Here is a 19,344-nt window from a genome sequence, read left to right on the forward strand (position 1 = left end):
TTTTTTAGAAAAAATTCAATTCTATCCTAATTTTTGAAAAAATTGATTTAATTATGTTTTTTGTTAGAAAAAAATTACTAACGACCTTAATGAAATGTCTGTCAATTTTTGGATTTTTAAAATTTAAAATTTTTATTTTTTAATTTAATTTAATTTTTTTTAGAAAAATATTATTAACGAATACCGGATTATTTATGATCTTATTATCCGTAAGGAACAGAAGCGTCACTTTCTTGCAACGTGGGGATCATATTCTCTGTCTCTATCTCTTCATGTATCTATCATTGTTTTCCTACTACAGCGTTCTTCACCGGTTTGAGGTCATCCAATTTCATTAAAATACAAGTTTATTGTTAAAGATATATATTTTTTCATCCAAATTCACTTAAATGAGCCCTTTTGCAAGGTCAATTACTATGTGATTGAAATTAACAGTGGCGCACTTAGAATATTTAACTGATTTTTGGCAACTATTCATGTTTTCCAACTATACATTCTATTTAACATACACCGACAAGTACACCAATCGCGATGCGAAGATAGTGCTTGCATACTCATTCTCTGTAATGGAGATACTACTTCATAGCTACAAGTTTATAACCCAACCCCAATGCAATCGTACCCATTCTTTTGTCATTTACATATAAACTCTTAAATTCAATAGCCAAGTTGTTCTATAAAAGTAAAAAAGAATGTCTTTCCAAGTTGTTACTTGTCTGGACATAGTAAAGGGGCATAAGTATCATATTAAATATATAATTTCACATTAGGGATTAGTTTTCAATTAATATTGATTTTGATTTAAACTATATGACCCTACATATAAAAGTTGAGTATTGTGTAACAACTTTAAAGAATTAAGGTTTAAATCTTTACTAGAAGAGATATATACATTTGACCGTATTTTAAGCATTGTAAGAAAGGATAAGTTATTCGTAAAAATAATTATAGTAGATTTTACTATTAGAAAGAATAAAACTATTGTAAAAATAATTATACGTTATTCTCCGTACTTATTTTTATTTTCTTTTAATTAACATTTAAATGTGAGCTGTTTATTAAAATAACTGGATTAAAAGAAAAGTGAGGAAGAAAGGTAATTTGATTTCCTCTATTACTATTAACTTACTTTTCAATATAAACATCTTAATGTAGAACACTTAATGTTAGAATTAGCTTTAACAAAATAATTTTTATATCATTGATTTCATTTCAAATAATGCACTCCAAAATCATTTTTAATGATTTGATGTACTGCCAATAGTATATGGTATGTATAAAAAATTTCATTATTTTTTTGTCACTCTTAAATTGAAATATACAAAATTTATCCCTATGGTATATGGTACTGATTAACTATTTATATACTAAATAAAAAGGTTAAATATTCATTTTAAATTACATACTAGTCTTGGAATATAATATTCACACATATTAACAAAAAAAACTCTGAAAATTCGTAAAATATATATTATTTATTATCTTAAAATTAATATTTTAAATTAAGAATAACGATTGAAATTTTTAAAGAAATTAAAATAAACAAAAAATGTACATTTCAGTAAGATTAAAACAAAAATTCAAATATTTTATGAGAAAAATGATTTCAAATTTAATAAAAAATAAAATATATAAAAAACAGCTATTAAAATGAAAACTTATTATTTTTATTTAGATCAAAATCGTATTTAAGCTCTTATCATAAATCGGCACTGAACCAGGTGGCGCACATAGCAGTAGTAAACAATTAACAATGTAAGAAAATCAAATCAGATAACATTATAATGAAACTATAAGAAACAAAGTATATCTCCGTACAATTTTCAACAAGTGGTGGAAAATTTTATTGTTTCACAGTTTCAGCTTGTTACATAGTTGGATAAAGATCATGTTTATTGCTAGTTGAAGGCACTTTAGAACACTAACAGAAAAAATTATTATAATTTTCCACTTTTGGGGTCTCTGTGGAAGCCCTGCAATGCCATGGCAACTGCATGGAAAGAGCCACACGCATGGAAAATCTAGCCTTTCGAGATTCTGAAGGGTCTTTGTTTAATAAAACAAAATCTTCCCCACAATCTTGAATGCATGGTCTAAGATCTTAGTCGGCATTATAATACTCATAAATCATAACTGAGATACATATTGGCCAGTTATAAATCATTTAATATCATATCTAAAAGTGTTTAAGGATAAGAGAAGGATCCTGGAAAGCACTTCTACCATTATTTTCCAGAATATAAAATGCAGACACAAATTCCACTATATATATATATATATATATATATATATATATATATATATATATGTGTGTGTGTGTATGTGTTCTTCATATAACCATATACATTGAAAAACAACTCAAACACAAACAAACCTCTCTCATACCCTTAGCTTTTATTCCCTCTTTTGATCTTCATGGATCAGTCCCACAAAGTTTCTTCCTTCAGCTGTGAACTGAGAATAATACAAGCCAAAAACGTAGAGACCTTAAAGTCCACAAAGAACTTGTTTGTGAGGGTATATCTTCCTTCAGGGACCGACAAAAGAGTTCAACTCTGCACCAAAAGAGTTTCCTCAAACATGAAACATCATGTTCCCTTTTGGAACGAGTCGTTCAGCTTAGATTGTTCGTGTCCGCAAGAATTGTTGGAAAGGCTTAGGAAGGAAAGGGTTGTGTTGGAGCTGAGACAAAGCAAGGTGTGGGGGTCGCATGTGGTTGGAAAGGGTGAGATTCCGTGGAAGGAAATTGTTGAATCACCGAAGATGGAGTTGAAGGAATGGGTGAAAATGAGTGGAAGTGATGAAGATGATGCAGCAGAAGTGGAAGTGGAGATTAAAGTGGTTGTGGAGAAGAAGAAGAGTGTTGGGAGAAAGCGGTTGAACAAGAAATGGAATGAGTGTGGATGCAGACATGGCCATGATGTGTATGCATGCTGCAGTGCTGAAGATTATGATATGTTTGCTTTAGGTGCAGTTTTGGAGGCTTTCTGAACATGAATTTTCTCCTTTTCATTTTCCACTGTTGAGAATTCATTTTCTTAATTAATGTTGTAATTGTACATATGTGGTCCCAGTGATTTGTTTTGATACTTGAAGAACTGTGTAATATTTAATTAATTAATTAATTGATGTCTGGGCATGCTGTAGATTTTTTTTCCTATATAATATGTTGCCAACGTACGATAGATATAAGATAAATAAAGGAAACTATTGCTAAATAAATTAAAAATATAAACCAATTATTTGAGTAAGTGATTTTTTTTCGAATAAAGTGATTGATGTAATATACTACATATTATAAAAAAATTTAAATATTTATTGTTATAATATTTACATCAATGTCCGTACGAAATTATATTGTATTTATATGATTTTAAATATATATTATTTTTTTTAATCTAATTTTGTAAGATTTCGTTCTAACAACACCATATATTTTCATGTAACGTCCATAAACAATATATACATATGCATAAAACAGAAAAATATGGATTTAAAAAGCTGTAATAAATTCTGATAATTCTTTAAAAAAAATAATACAAATTTTATTCTCAAATTCATTGGTACAAATTCATTCCTGTTCGTTGTTTAAAATTTCTAATAAAAGAACACCCTAAATTATCACCCGATTGTACAATCTCTCAAAAATAACTCAAAAAAAAAAATGGACAAAGAAAGAAATTATCTCCAAAAGAAATTTTGATCGAGTATACTTTATTCATTCTCTGAATCTCTATAATAGACTCTGATATAAGATAAGAAATGATTAATAAATATTTTAAAAAAAATCTGTAAAATAAATCTAAAAAGAAAATCTTAAAAAATAGTGACTTTTGTAAATAAAATTTTGAACAGTTAATTTTTTTATTTATAAAATTTTTACTTAAATAATAATATATCCATTATTTATTTAAATTATATTATTTCTACTTTTAAACAATTAATTGCTTCTTACAATCAAACAGGGAAAATATTGTTACTCTTCTTTTACTTATTTAACCTTATTTGTTGAAGGTGATTAACTAAAATATGAAAAAGAATGAGTTTGTGTCTAAATTCATATTTTTCAAAAAAACAAAAGAAAACATGTCATAGTAAAATATGTGAGAAACTTAGAGATAATATAAGAGAATATAAAAAATATCTCAATAATTTATTTATTATTTATTATATTTAATTTTATATTTTATTATTTATTAACATTAAATGTTATCTGTAATTATGTATAAAGATGATTATCTCTTATGTCCATCTTACTTTTTCCTGATCTACCATTTACAATATAATTATTTATTTATTTTTAAACACTAAAAGTTTTTTCTAGATGTTTTCTATAAAACTATTCTAACAACTATTTTATTCTTTTTTATTCATTAAGAGTTGTTTTCTTTTCTTTTTTTCATTTTTTTCATGTTTTTAATAAATATGATTTTACTTTGTATATCAATATTACAATATTATTATTTACTAAAATAATATCATATATATTTAAAATATATATATATATATATATATATATATATATATATATTTTGTTTAAAGTAAAGTATAAATGGAAGTGAAAAAATTGGTGTTAGGTACATTTGTAGGTCAAGTGTCTCTGTATGAAAAGATAAAATGACTATACTGTTTTATTTATTTAAACTTTGTGGTTAAAATATAAAATGACAAGTATGAAGCTCTATCATGATAAGAAAGAAAGAGCTAAGCTATCTTATTGATTTATACAGTACACTTATGATTGATGCTGAGCTCCAATATTACAGTTAACACACTTTAGCAGCTTCCTACCATATCATATATTTTAGATGGACTAACACATTCAAATGTTAAACAATCATATATCAATTTATTAAAAATAAGAATAAAAAAATATGGAGATTAAATCAGAATCATATTAAAAAACTTACAGAGTAAATACTCTTTATTTTCTTATTTTTATCTCACTTTAAAATATTATTTTAACAATCTAAATTATTTATATAACTTTCATGTGAGATGAAAGAAAAAATGTTAAAAAATGAAAGAAAGAAAAGGTTTATTTTATTTTAGAAAGAGAAAATTAAAGAAAATGATTGTTACATGGACAGTTAAAGTGAGATGCATTAGTATACATCTTAATATCATCATAACTTAGCTACCACTAATTTCTTATATAATTAATTATCAATATTGACAATTGATGACATCTACCTTCTCCACATTATGTTTTGTACATCCATTTTTATTTATTTATATTTTCATGTTAATGCCCAGTTGATTTTTTATGAATGATAAGAACAAAAGGAGAATAAACATAAAAAGTAGAAGAAAAGAAAAGAATAAATGACATGGACAAATATAAACAAATATTTTATTTTTGTTGTCACATTCGAAACCATGTTTGTGTGGCAATGTATCTTGGAACGAATATACATAATTTTCACTTTTTTCTCTTTGTTTTGGGATTTTAGTTTTTTTCTCTCTCATTACTATCAAATTAATATGTGTTTAATAAAACATTTCATTTAGATTCGAGATGAGATTGATAAATGATATTTTTATACATATATTTAAGGTTGATAAGATAACTTTTTTTTGAATAGATTTTAACTTTTTCCAATAAATTAATAAATTACTCATATGAGTATTACAAAATAATTCACCACGTAACATTTTATTTTTACCACCTTACTTTCTACAACAACAATAAAAATTTAGTGTTTAAAATTATGACCTTTTTTATTCACTTGTGAAGTTATTTATTTAATAATACATTTATTTATTATTATTATAATTATTCATTTTTAACATAATGTTTATTTATTCTATTGATAAATAATAACTATTTTAAATTATACTCAATAATAAGTTTTTACACAAATATTAATTGAAATTTAATTTTATATAAAATTTTGTAGATTATAAAAAATTAAAATAAATAAAAAGTATAACTATAATTATTAAAACTATGTAATTACTTAACAAATAATTTTCATTTCATAACTAATTATATATTTATTTATCAACGTACAATTGTCAAGTAGTTGATAAACTAGTTTTTTACTAAACGTTTAACTTTTCATTAAATTAGTTTTTCATCTATGAATTGCTTTTTCAACTAACTTTACAAAATAGAACTTGTGTATCTTTCTTTTCTCTCGCTTTATTTTTTTCTTTCTTTTTTTCTACATAAAAACAAAAAATTATGACCATGCTATTTATGTACAAGAATATTGTACCATAAAAAACATATCTTTAGGAGTAGGACAAATTTCTACCACTAATTCATGTTTAAATGATATCATGATCACATTAAAGTGCTACCTAAAATGTAAATAGCACTTGTATATATGATAGCACATTAAACATTAGGTTTTGTATTCTAAATTGAAATATCTATAAGTAGCTTTTGTTTTAAATCCAAATTTTATAATAAATTTTACAATTAAATTATATAAAAAGGTAATATTAATATAACTTTTTTCTAACAATTTGATCTTTGAGAATAGGATGCTGACTATCTTCATTGCCAACTACTTTAACCGATCAATTTAACTGATATTATAAATTCCACTGTTTATTTTTATTATAAATCTTTAATAATATGGTTTGAGTTCCTTTCCTTTGATTAACAGGAGAAGAGAGTGAGAAAGCACATTCGAATGTGCATCAAAGGACACGTGTCAAGCTGAGACATACGAAGAAGGAGCGAGTTTCACGGTAGTGTTCTCAAATCTTAAGATTGGTCCCATTTTTTTTGTATTTAAATTTGAACACATTTTCTATTCATTTCATTTCAATTTCAATTCAAATATCGGGGTAACGCGTAGTGTATGCATCTCTCTCTCACTCCCTGACTCACTTTGACACTCGGATTCAGAACTAACGGAAGAATGCAGAGAGGCACACCGGTGAGAAACCCACACACCTCCACCTCCGATCTCCTCACTTGGTCCGAAACTCCTCCGCCGGAATCTCCGGCCACCGCCTCCTCTGCTGCTCGCTCAGGCCAGGTCACTGTTTGTCCACTCTCTCATCTCTCTTCCTCTCTCTCTTTCTCGCACTCACATTCTCTCTCACTGCATTCACATCGCAGCCTTCCGATAGAATCAGCAAGGTTCTCCATGGCGGCCAGCTCACCGAAGAAGAAGCTCAGACCTTAACCAAGAGGTACAACACGACAACGTTCATCTCTCATTCTCTGTTATGTTCACAACTCATATCAGATCTGCTAGTGCTTTTCTCGTTTTCTCCATTTCTTCGATCTGCTTTGAAACTTGTTTGCGTCGATCTGTTTGTTAGTTTGTTAGTTCGTAAATATGGTAAACTCGTTAGTTTCTTCTGCGTCATCTGATAGGTAATATCATTGCTTGAGAACAATATGATGATCAGCATCTTGCACGTTTTAATACACTTATTTAGTTTTGGCTTTTAACCCCTGCTTTGAAATGGAATGCTTCTTTTGTGTCGTAAGCCTGATTAGTTAACTGCGTAAATCCTATTAGTGGTTCCGCCTTTTTGTTGCTAGCCTATGTTTATTTGTGATTTGGTGCTTTGATTAGCAATTAATCAGGCTTTGTTTGGATAAATTTATTTATAGGAACAATGGTAAAATGTAATATAATTATTTTCGTAAACTAAAATCAACGCATGTTAGCTTTCTGGTGAATTTAGTTGATAAAGCTTTTATAAAAGTTAAGTTTATAAGTTGATTTAAAGCTCAACAACCTTTTTTTTTATTTTCTTGTCCTCTTAAGTGTTTATGCAAAAAAATTCAAGTAGAATCTTAGTAGAAAGTGGTTTTCATATACATGTGTGCTGCAGTATCTATTTCTTCAGGATCTACTGTTTATTTTATGTGTAATACATTCAAGGCTTTTGTGCTAATTAACTTTTTAAAATGAATGTTTTGTTGAACATATGCTTCCATTTGCCACTCTCAGCAAACCATGCTCAGGGTATAAAATGAAAGAAATGACTGGAAGTGGTATATTTGGTGCCAATGGAAAAGATTCTGCATCAGAAGGCAATTCTGCAGATTCCAATAACAGAACAAGCATACGCATATGTCAGGTATACTTACAGATGATTTACTTCTCTGGGGTTCAATGTGGCTGTATCAGTATTCTAAAACATGAAATCAAACTCAATTCTGACCACAATGTTCTTGTTTTGATTTGTTTTCTCTGTGACTGCATTGCATCTCAGCAAGCGATGAATGGGATTAGTCAGATATCATTCAGCACTGAAGAAAGCATTTCTCCTAAGAAGCCTACCTCAATCCCAGAGGTAGCGAAACAGCGTGAACTGAGTGGGACAATGCAAAGTGATTCCGACTCGAAGAGTAAGAAGCAAATATCAAATGCCAAGACCAAGGAGCTCACCGGAAATGACATATTCGGCCCCCCTCCTGAAATTGTGCCGCGATCAGTGGCGGCTGCACGCACTATGGAATCCAAGGAAAGTAAAGACATGGGAGAACCTCTTCCCAGAAATGTGCGAACATCAGTGAAAGTTTCCAATGTAAGTATCTTCTAGGCGAGAAAGAATCACTATCTATCATTGTATACTAGATGATTGCCTAATGAACTGTGTTACTGCATAATTCCCTCTTTTAAGCTGGTTATCAACCTGGATTGATCTAAAGCTTCTGTGCTATTTGTAGGCCTGTGCCCTTCTTGGCGATGAATTTTGACCTTTGACAGTTCTCCAACATATAACTTACACTCTCCTAAAATGCAAAATTCAAATGTAGATCAAATCTGGCCTTTTAGTTTGGCAAGAAATTTATTTAAGATATTAGTCAAGCAATGTACCCGAGTTAATCATAATACAATCGCAGGTCTTGAGCAACGCAAATTATTTAGATGGATTTATTAAAAAAATTCTATATAGTTTATTTCTTTTCCAAAATATGAGCCTGTAAAATTGATTTGAAGTTAAACAGTACATGCATCATTGAAAAAGGTTGACAGTTTGTCTAATTGTCTTCAAAGTTTCCTGTATTATTCACTCTAGAATTCAATAATGGCATTTTTTTTATCTGAAATAAGATCTAATATCATAGTGCATGTGTTTAGTGAGATCAACTTTTCATTTTAACTTTGGCTTTTTTAAATTGTAGCCTGCAGGTGGCCAAAGCAATATCTTGTTTGGTGAGGCACCTGTTGAGAAGACATCAAAGAAGATACATAACCAGAAGTTTGCGGAGCTGACAGGCAATAATATTTTCCAAGGAGATGTTCCTCCAGGTTCAGCAGAAAAGCCTCTAAGCAGAGCTAAGCTCAGAGAAATAACTGGCAGTGACATATTTGCTGATGGAAAGGCAGAAATCAAAGATACTGTGCGAGGTGCTCGGAAACCCCCTGGTGGAGAGAGCAGCATAAGCTTGGTTTAAGTTATTTTAACCTTCAAAATTACTAGCGATATAGTCTCTTAATACTTTTTTTTCTGACACTTTCTATTGGTTGATATTTACGTGAGTCTTACTAAATAACGGATCTCTTCCACAAACTAAGACTCGCATGAATTTTTGCCAATAAAAGAAAGCAGATAAAAAGTATTAAATGTGTGTTGTTAGCATTTTACTTTAATTTATCCCTTTTGACGTAGGCGTTATGTCTGAACTCGCATGTTTTTCAGTAGAAGCGTCAGTGTGGTCGATTATCAGTGTTGTAGGTTCAACTGTCCATGAACATCGCAAAAACCTTACTTTACATTTGAACGATGAAAGAGATCGGCCACACTTGAACGAGCTTTTAGTGTTCATTTGTCTTAAACTTGTTAGGAAAACATCACTTATGTCATGTTTTGTTGAGTAGTTAGAAAAATATTTCATGCTGTTGTCCAACGTAGACTTGTGAGTCGTAGACTTGTGAGTGGAACAATCTTCCGAGCTGTATTTTTAAAATTAAATAATGGAAATGGATGGTTTGCATAATCTGATTAGGGATACGGGTGATTTAAAGAGTATGGTAGAAATGAAAGAGAAAATTTTCGAGAAAATTAGAGACAATAGATACAAATACTGTGTATCAAAGCTTTATGCGCATATAGTTGTAGATGGTAGTAGGATAAATACCCATCTGATGCACTGCTAAGTTTTCGAATATATTTATGTATAAATGAATCTTAAGTAATGTATGGTTTCATACAAGGAAATTTTTATCAGGAAGTTACATCAACATTTAAATGCTATGGGTTACTTAAGATGTAATATCCAGTGACTGAAAACTATAGAGGTTGTTTGACCTAGTTCTTTCTTTTTCAAAATCTTCTAAAGAAATTAATTTTTTTCTTAAAAATACACGACTCCACTGGGGATCGAACCCAGAATCTCTGGTTCCGTAGACCAGCGCCTTATACATTGGGCCATGGAGTCTCATACAGCCCAAAAAATTATAAAAAAGCAAAAGGTTTTTTGGATAAAAACAAGTGAAAATACAAAAGGGTAAAACCAAACAATTACAAACATGAAAAAATATTATTTTTATTCTTTTGAAAAAAGTCGACTTCACTGGGGATCGAACCCAGAATCTCTGGTTCCGTAGACCAGCGCCTTATCCATTGGGCCATGAAGTCCTTATATTTTCGATTTCCCAAAATATATATAAAACTACAAAGGTAATTTATTTTTTCTTTTGAAAAATACGACTCCACTGGGGATCGAACCCAGAATCTCTGGTTCCGTAGACCAGCGCCTTATCCATTGGGCCATAGAGTCCTGATGTTTTGACTTTTCAAAATAAACTGATTGCATGAAAAGGTACCAATTTAGATTGGTCATGGCGGCGTGATGACCAAGTTAAGCTGTATGGCTTTTGGGGTCAGCATCTGCATAGTTCATTCGGTGACACGAGAAGATGAAAGCTGTGGCGCACCAACAAATTCACCACCTAGTTATCTTGTTCTCAAATGTGCCGTAGAAACAAGGACAAAATCCCATGTTTCTGAAAATACCAGGATTCGAGTTCCGTAAGTAGAAATGGGAAAAAGGCAATCTTTACGCAACAAAGCAACCCAATTTGTTTCTGTCCTTCTCAACCCCATCTCGGACTCCGACGCTCCCAAACCCTCCAAGATACCTCCACTCACTCCAACACCAACACCTCCTTCCGTAAGTTTTCTCTCTCAGCAATATTTCCTATGTCCACTTATTTTTTATTTCTTTTTTTCTCATTCCTTAAGCTTCTTCGTGTTTACTTCAAAGTAAAGTTTGGGTGTGCATTTTGTTTGGTCTCAGGGAGAAGTAGGTGGATCAGAGAATGATGAAGAGATTATCCGTGGTTTAGCTGATGGACCTGATACTTCATCCTTCACTGCGTTTCTCTATTCCTTGTTGTCTTCATCTGATCCTGGAGATAATGCAAGCTCGCATGCGCAAAGTGATGATAGCAAAGGTGCTGCACCTGATCACAACCCTTTACCAGACTCGTTGCTGAAAGAAAATGGTGGGAGGAAAAGTTTGTTTTCCAAAAGCAAACAATCACTTGGCAGAGCCATTCGCAAAATTGGTGGATTTCGCTATCATGATCGCAGAGATAACCTTGAAATGAAATCGGAAGATGGGAGTGGCTCTAAGATTTCTGGTGTTGTTGAGATGAGGCGTTTTGAACCTGTGAAAGAGTCTGTGACTGCGCCTTTGGATGATCTTCCTGAAATTTCTGAACCTTCGGTTCTCCTTTCAGATAGTATGAAGAATGTTCTATATGTTTCTCTTCCACCGCTTATTCACGGAAGGAAATGGTTGTTGTTATACAGGTATGTAATACCAGTGCATCAAGGTTCATTGGCAGACACAAGATTTCGTGTATTCTGTTCTGAAGTTCTTAATCTTGCTATAGATAAATTTATTACTGTTATTATTGTTATTATTAGGAGTACTGTCATTGTTGTAACTTCTATACATTGTTTGCAGCACTTGGAGGCATGGTATATCACTTTCCACTCTTTACCGGAGAAGCATGATTTGGCCTGGATTGAGTTTGCTGGTACAGCTTAGTTATTTGTCAGCTGTGTTACTTTTAAGTTTGTATCTATCTGTCTCTAATCTACTTTAGAAAATTAGTAAAGGTCAAATGCTAAATGGTGCTTGAATGTTATGTAAATAGTTCATATGCTGTAGTTAACAATAGCATGCAGTAGCTTAAGGTGTCCAAATGTTGTCCCAGATTTACAAGATTAATGGTTAAACAAGTTTATGCTGGCAAATTGTACAGCCACATCCTGGTAATTCTCTTGCTATAAGGTGGTTTGTGGCGTTCTTATAGTCTGTACCGAGTTGAAATTGTTATATGCATTATTCTGTTCTTTAGTATTTTAGGAGAACTACTTTTTTCCAATCAAGGATTAGTTCTTATCGTCATAAATTCCATTCTAGATTGTTGGAGATAAAAAAGGAGCAGTATTTGGCAGCATTGTTGAAGCACCTCTCAGATCATCTAGCAAGAAAAAATACCAGGTCATGCCAAAAGTCATTTTATTCTATTGGTTATTTGATAGATTGACGGCAATTGTGCTACTTGTTTTATTGATTTGACAAAAATATTTTGTACAGGGAACAAACAATACATTTGTTTTCACAAATATATCTGGTCATCCTGTAATATATCGCCCAACAGGTATCTACATTATCCATTATTACCAGAGTCAATTCCCTTTGAGGGATGCTTGGTTTTCTTTTCTTTTATGCCATAATTTTGTCTGCTACATGAACTGATTAACTTGGTAATGAGATTTTATTTTACTTAAATGATACTTTCCTATTCTTCTGATATCTATGAATCATTAGAAATGATGAATTTTCTGGTATTAATAGTTGGCCTAGTAGAATATTGGAAAATTGAATGAAGAAAATGTTACAACGGTGTAATTTTGTTTGTAAGTTTTAGCTGCAGCTAGAGGCTTTATTTGAGTTTTGAAATGCAAAAGAAAAGTGAGGCTATACTGCTAAAGTTGCTCAGCATATGACATGCTTTACTGAATTGACCACACTATTTGCAGGAGTCAATCGCTATTTCACACTTTGCAACACTGACTATTTAGCAATTGGTGGAGGAGGTCATTTTGCACTTTATCTGGATGGTGACCTGTAAGAGCTCTGTACTTTCATTGTACAATTTTTTTCGAATCTGTGCTAGCCTGCTTTCAGTCATGAGCCTGAGTTTTTGATTTTATAATCTCTCTTACTTGAAGATTGAATGGTTCAAGTTCAGTCTCAGAAACTTATGGGAATCCTTGTCTTGCAAATTCTCAAGATTTTGAAGTGAAGGAAGTAGAGGTGAACACAAAGTTCCTCCTTTTGCTTTTTATTGCACACACCCTCACCCCTACAACCTTTGTTTTGTGCTAGCTACTGTGAACCATTTAGGGTATTTCCACTGCAGAAGACATTCTCTAGGTCGTAAGTTTAATACTTGAATCTTCAACATCTCTCTGTTGGATTATACTGACATGACAAAATACTCTAGATCACAAGAATAAAAAACATTTTTGTCTTAAAAACATATATTTCTGCCAACAATTGAATAAAAATTTAGTTGAACGTATAAGTCTTGTAAGACCTTTATATAGAAGTAAAAATTGTAAGGTTTCAAGAATGATATGACGCAGTGTGAAATTAAAAAGTAAATTAAAACAGTGTGAAATGACTGCTGAAACGAAGGTAACCTTATACGAACAAAATTTAGACGTAGTTCTATTTCGTATTTTTCTCTGGTCAGAATTGAAAATGTATTTTTGTAATTTGTCTAATCAAATTCTGTATTAAAAGACTTCGCAATTTATCAAGGTAAAAGTTAAATTGTAATTGGGTTAACTGCAAAGAGTGTACTTTTATCAGAGTTTACTTATTTGTAAGTGAGGAAGTTAATTGGTCTGTGATAATCATGCAGTTATGGGGCTTTGTATATGCTTCAAAATATGAGGAAGTGCTAGCAATGAGCAGAACAGAAGCACCTGGGATCTGCCGATGGTAAATATTTACCTGGGAATCTGTAGTGGTCACTTTCCCTCTGAACTGTAGTGTTGTGAAGTGAGCAATGCGAAGTTCATATTACAGTGTAATGGAGACATGTTATGTATCAAAATATGTTCTGACTAAGCACTAACCTATATGTAAATATTACCAAGCATGTATATATGGAGTCCCTACTTGAAAAAAAAGTTTACCAATTTTGTTGAGAATATAAGATGGAGCAAATTTTTACGTGTTTGTCTTTAAGCAGATGCCAAACGACGAGAAAGAACTCTATGATGTGGACCTTGTGTCCCAGGTAAATGCCGAAGAAAAGATGGTATTTTTATACGTATATCAGCATGAATATAATTTTACTCCTATGTAGAGAGTTCTAAAACTTTGTGAAAATGCAGTAAAAAATAAAGGCTAAAGTAATTTGTATGATCCTCGGTATTTAATAATTTTCAAACAGGCCTACCACAAGGAACGGATCAGATGTTTTTTCTTAAAAATACTAATGTCTGAGCTAGTTAGAAAAAAAAATCAGTTGAGTCCTTTTATACAACAAAATTTTAATCGAAATGTAATGAAAAGGTCCAATTAGAGATTAAAAACTTTTAAACATAGATATTTATTTAAGAAAAAAAAAGCAAATAGTTTAAATTTAACCTACAAATAAAAACAACCCCGCTTCTCATTAGTTTCATCTACTTGAATTTAAATTCCCACTTGACTTAACAGAAATTGCGTACACTTTTTGTTGACAATCAACTATGGACCTTCGAAATTGGTCCATTTTTGGGTTTGTCAAGTTTGGTATCCACTACATGCTCATATGAAGCTTCATGAACACCAAGCGCTGCACGACCAGATGGGTCAAGATTTTTGGACCATGCTGCATCCCATTCCACAGCTTTTGCAGTACTGCATGCCACACTAGGACCCCCTGGAACTGTTGCCCTTGCTGCATTCTGTTAAAATGATTAAACATTATCAGAAGCAGGTTTAGAAAGATTTGAATTTGTAAACAAGTAAACCAATGCGTGGATATTAGAAGCCAAGGTTCTGATGATACAACAACACATAGTGTAAAGATTCTTCACATGGTTTTTAATTGGTTAATATGTACAAAAGTTAAGCTCAAATTGTAGTTGTTCAAAACAGAACTATAGAATTTACCTTTGGAAAGAACTTCTCAAAAATTGTCCTGTAGAGGTATCCTTCTTTAGTAGTAGGAGTGTTTTCAGGGTAAATAAAACTGGCAGCAAGCATTGTTGCATCTGGAACCTGACCATTTTATACAGAGACAGTTTATTACAACTTTTGGCATTACATCAGAAAATTTCAACATCACAAGTTAAAACCTACTTGTTTATCAGCGTGATCCTTCAAGGCATCAATCCAACTGTAACCAACCCCATCACTGAACTGTTCCTTCTGCCTGTACAATATGTGCTGAAAAAACAAAGACAAAAACAAAACAGAATTACTACGAAACCCTTCAAGACACGAGAATAAGCATGATGCAGTAGTTGATACAAACCTTTGGTAAATATGGATTCTTTTCATCATCAAATGCATTGCGTAATACCCACTTCTCTATCCTTCCAAGATCACGCCTTATCTGTACAAAAATGAAACAATGTTGTAACCAAATTCTGAAGATCCACCACTAAATGCACGTGCAAGCAACCTAATCATAAGATGGGCTAGAACAATTATGCAGATGGAATGAAAACAGAAAAATATAAAGGTAAGATACCATTTTCGACTCGGGATCCATACTCATTGCTACGTCGATAAATTCTTTATCCAAGAATGGTACACGTGCCTCTACTCCCCATGCTGCAGTTGACTTGTTGGCTCTAAGGCAGTCATAAAGATGGAGAGCTTTGATCTGTCAAATCATCAAAGCTACTAAAAATTGAATAAACAAGAAATGCATAAAAAGAATAAAGAGAAAAGGGAGAAAATATATAGTTAAGCTCATAAAAAGAATCAAACAGAAATACATAACAATTATTACACATTACTTTTCGACAAGTTTCTTCGTGAAACTCTTTCTTGTTAGGTGCCTTATGAAAATACAGGTAACCGCCAAATATTTCATCTGAACCTTCTCCAGAAAGAACCATTTTCACTCCCAAGGCTTTAATTTTCCTGGACATAAGAAACATTGGAGTACTTGCTCTGATAGTCGTTACATCATATGTTTCAATATGGTAAATGACTTCTTCAAGTGCATCTATACCTTCCTGATACAGCAATATAAAAGATTGCTTCTCAGTGGCAATAGAAAACTCATTAGAAAAAAAAATTAAAATTAATGGATTGTGAGAGATGATCACCTGAACCGTGAAATAAAGTTCGTGGTGACGAGTACCAAGATAATCTGCTACCTCTTTTGCAGCTTTCAAGTCCGGAGAGCCCTGCATAATGGAAAAGTCAGATCATGAAGAATATCTTGCGTTGAAGAAGGATAACATAACTCATTCTGACCTTTAAACCAATGCAGAAAGTATGCAACTGTGATCCCCATTGACGAGCTGCCTCAGATTCCGCCAAATAACGATTGACCACAGAAGCAACAAGTGATGAGTCTAATCCTCCGGACAAAAGAACTCCAAAGGGTACATCAGTCATCATTCTCTTAACCACAGCCTGCGTGATATACAGTGAAACAAAGCAAAGCGCTAAAAAACGATGTCATGACAATCAACCATGCCATCAGTTAGTTAGTATGTGACTCCATTTCACCAAAGGAAGTTCCACACACACGGAAAGGATGAGAATGTGACTATCATTTTTCAAGCAAATGCAGTAGAATTGAGTTTTCAAAAATGGGAAGACAAATACCATGATTCACTAGCTTACCCTCTCGAAGGTCTCACGCAAAACTATTGGATCATAGGGAGTTGATGGAACATTCTCCGAAAACCATGTTGGATTGTACCACCTTCTTAATCCTCCTGCAAATATAGCAAATTTTAACGGTATTTACTAGTGGTACAATTTCTGCATGTAAAAGTATGGGAATTACAAGAGTCATAAACAGAGAAGACAATAAATGACATTATTGATACCCTGTTTGCTGGAATATATATGCCCTGGAGGAAATGACATGAATCTCTCACAATCATCACTCAGAGCTTTCATTTCAGATGCAAACCATGTTGATCCTGCAAAGAAACCCGTCCTTCCATAATAACATATTTAATCCGTTCATGTGATTAAAAAAAGAAAAGAACAACCACGCCAAGTTACAACAAATAACACATGTATGTCCAAGTAAATAAGGAAATATAAATTTTCTATCCAAAGCTTATTTTAGTTCAGAATAAAAAAAAAAGGTTGTTATGTGCAGGAGAGTAAAAGACGCTTCTTTTACTTGCCTTGGAAAAACTATAATATGTTCCAAAATGTAAGAATGCCATAACAAGCAGAAGGTAAAGCCACATACCATCATGACCCCAGCCCAAATAAAGAGGGGTAATGCCAATAGCATCACGAGCAGCAATGAAACTTTTATCTCGAGTATCAAGAAGAATAAAGGCGAACATCCCATCCAGCATGTTAACAAATTCCTCCCCATATTCTTCATACTGGCGTCATAATTACAACAAAAACAAAAATTCATAATTTATGGGCTAATGATAGACTGAGTACCAAATGTGGCTGATTCTACAACACTTACAAGATGGGCAATCACTTCACAATCACTACCAGTTCGAAATTGATGAGAACTCAGTTTCTGTCTCAATTCTTTGTGGTTGTATATCTCCCCATTTACCTAATGGCGTAGTTTCAATAATGTGGTATAAGGATAAGAAAGCAAAATAAAAATCATGTAAGTGCATCCACTATATCCAGAAAACAAAAACAATGCATCTTTTAGTGAAATGAATATTCCTAAAAAATGCAGATATATTTTATAATGGCACAAAGACGCATACGGTGACAATAACAGTCTTGTCTTCGTTGTACAAAGGTTGATCCCCTGAAGTAGGGTCAACAATAGCAAGCCTTTGATGAGCAAGGTAACAATCATCATGGCAATGTATGCCACTCCAATCAGGACCTCTATGCCTCAACCTACATTTTTCAAATCCATCACAACCACACACAAATCAGAAAAATGAGAGAGATTCTCTGTTGCCTAAGAAACTCCTTTAATTAACAGAACAGACATAGCCTAGCATTAAGAAATCCTTCTAAAGAACTAACATATAATTTAATGAAGCAGGAACAGAATAAAAAGGTGAGAAAAAAAAAGGTTTATCTTTTTGTTTTGCTACATAAAGTGAAAGCAAAAACGATTAGTAGCATAAATATAAAAACGAAGATTCGTGTTCCGAGAGAAACGAATGGAAGAAGAGAAAGATAAAGAAATGCGACCTGCGAGACAATTCGATGATGCGAGCGCGCTTGGCCTGAGAGTTGTCGACGCAACCCAACACTGCGAGGATTCCGCACATGGCGGCTGCGAGTAAAATCTGAAACACAGGGAAGACACAACACAGGGTAAAGTGATAGGTTTCAGTATTTATTTTATCACGTGTTACTGTTAATGGTAATTTTTTTTCGTTTTTTTTAATATGGTTACTTCTCCCAGGTTGTCAGAACTCCGAAGATTCTCTCGTATTTTCTGCTTTCCTTTTCTCATTTTATATAAGTATTTTTTTATTTTTTTTTTGAGAAATATGCCAAAGGGAAGAATCCAAGTGTTTTTGTCAACACCAGATTCCAATTTGGATTCCTTTTAACTGTCCTTGCTAATACAAAACTCAAATTTAGTGGGCTGAATAGAGGGGCCAATAATTCGGACCGAAAGTGCTTATTCCATTAAAATAAATAAAATTTTTTAATCACATTACGCGATGAATATATCATTAATTAAATACAGTAAGTTTTAAAATAACACCATCTGAATCCAAAATGACTAAGGCCTTCTTTGTTTAGCAGAAGCGAGGAAATGGATCTGCAAGTACTGTGTTGATTTTTACTAAGAAGAAAAACATACAGCGTGAGTGGGTTCTCCACACAATCTTTTCTGTTGAACCCACGAAAAGCAATAAAAGTCCTTTTACAGAATAAATTTCGTTCTTCTCTGTGTAAATTAAAAATAACTAAAAAAATCAGATTCTGTCCCACTTTTACATAAATTCTTTAACGAAAAAACGGAAACTTGTAAAAAGAAAATTGACTTAGAACTATTATAAATACTTCCCCTTTAACAATAACTTTCTCAAATTTAATATCCACAATAACAGCTCGCAAACAAGGAAATAGAGAATAGCAATAGATATGGGCTTGATATGAATATATGAATTAAATATGATATATATCCGATATAATATATGAATTAAATAGTATATGTATTTGATATATTGATATATTTATTTTAG

General features: G+C 32.1%; 4 protein-coding genes and 3 non-coding genes across 7 annotated transcripts; 3 read left to right on the top strand and 4 right to left on the bottom strand.

Moving 5' to 3' along the window:
- Positions 1–2,313: 2,313 nt before the first annotated feature.
- On the top strand, positions 2,314–3,165 carry LOC114178800 (nitric oxide synthase-interacting protein). Its single transcript, XM_028064902.2, has one exon. It carries the CDS (start codon positions 2,416–2,418, stop codon positions 2,989–2,991), a length of 576 nt encoding a protein of 191 aa, XP_027920703.1. The 5' UTR covers positions 2,314–2,415; the 3' UTR covers positions 2,992–3,165.
- A 3,604-nt stretch (positions 3,166–6,769) lies between these two features.
- On the top strand, positions 6,770–9,736 carry LOC114193384 (hematological/neurological-like protein). Its single transcript, XM_028083153.2, has 5 exons — positions 6,770–6,995; positions 7,079–7,152; positions 7,926–8,055; positions 8,191–8,505; positions 9,107–9,736. Exons 1-5 carry the CDS (start codon positions 6,876–6,878, stop codon positions 9,377–9,379), a joined length of 912 nt encoding a protein of 303 aa, XP_027938954.1. The 5' UTR covers positions 6,770–6,875; the 3' UTR covers positions 9,380–9,736.
- Positions 9,737–10,290: 554 nt separating this feature from the next.
- TRNAR-ACG (transfer RNA arginine (anticodon ACG)) lies at positions 10,291–10,363 on the bottom strand. Its single transcript has one exon. It is a non-coding gene; the product is annotated as a tRNA-Arg (tRNA).
- A 127-nt stretch (positions 10,364–10,490) lies between these two features.
- Positions 10,491–10,563, bottom strand: TRNAR-ACG (transfer RNA arginine (anticodon ACG)). Its single transcript has one exon. It is a non-coding gene; the product is annotated as a tRNA-Arg (tRNA).
- Positions 10,564–10,632: 69 nt separating this feature from the next.
- Positions 10,633–10,705, bottom strand: TRNAR-ACG (transfer RNA arginine (anticodon ACG)). Its single transcript has one exon. It is a non-coding gene; the product is annotated as a tRNA-Arg (tRNA).
- A 58-nt stretch (positions 10,706–10,763) lies between these two features.
- On the top strand, positions 10,764–14,188 carry LOC114193373 (TLD-domain containing nucleolar protein). The gene is made up of 8 exons (XM_028083142.2): positions 10,764–11,098; positions 11,225–11,742; positions 11,900–11,972; positions 12,362–12,442; positions 12,539–12,602; positions 12,985–13,072; positions 13,177–13,261; positions 13,875–14,188. Exons 1-8 carry the CDS (start codon positions 10,967–10,969, stop codon positions 13,956–13,958), a joined length of 1,125 nt encoding a protein of 374 aa, XP_027938943.1. The 5' UTR covers positions 10,764–10,966; the 3' UTR covers positions 13,959–14,188.
- A 351-nt stretch (positions 14,189–14,539) lies between these two features.
- ASN3 (asparagine synthetase 3) lies at positions 14,540–18,581 on the bottom strand. The gene is made up of 14 exons (XM_028083131.2): positions 18,335–18,581; positions 17,893–18,031; positions 17,634–17,729; positions 17,400–17,541; positions 17,023–17,118; positions 16,814–16,908; positions 16,439–16,600; positions 16,288–16,368; positions 15,973–16,194; positions 15,702–15,836; positions 15,483–15,563; positions 15,308–15,394; positions 15,119–15,226; positions 14,540–14,910 (listed from the first exon to the last, which is right to left on the bottom strand). The coding sequence occupies exons 1-14, from the start codon at positions 18,412–18,414 to the stop codon at positions 14,707–14,709; spliced, it is 1,728 nt and encodes a 575-aa protein (XP_027938932.1). The 5' UTR covers positions 18,415–18,581; the 3' UTR covers positions 14,540–14,706.
- Between the last annotated feature and the right edge of the window lie 763 nt (positions 18,582–19,344).

This window comes from Vigna unguiculata, chromosome 1, assembly GCF_037176805.1.
Source record: "Vigna unguiculata cultivar grain cowpea cultivar isolate G323 ecotype 2 chromosome 1, ASM3717680v1, whole genome shotgun sequence".
Lineage (NCBI taxonomy): Eukaryota > Viridiplantae > Streptophyta > Magnoliopsida > Fabales > Fabaceae > Vigna > Vigna unguiculata.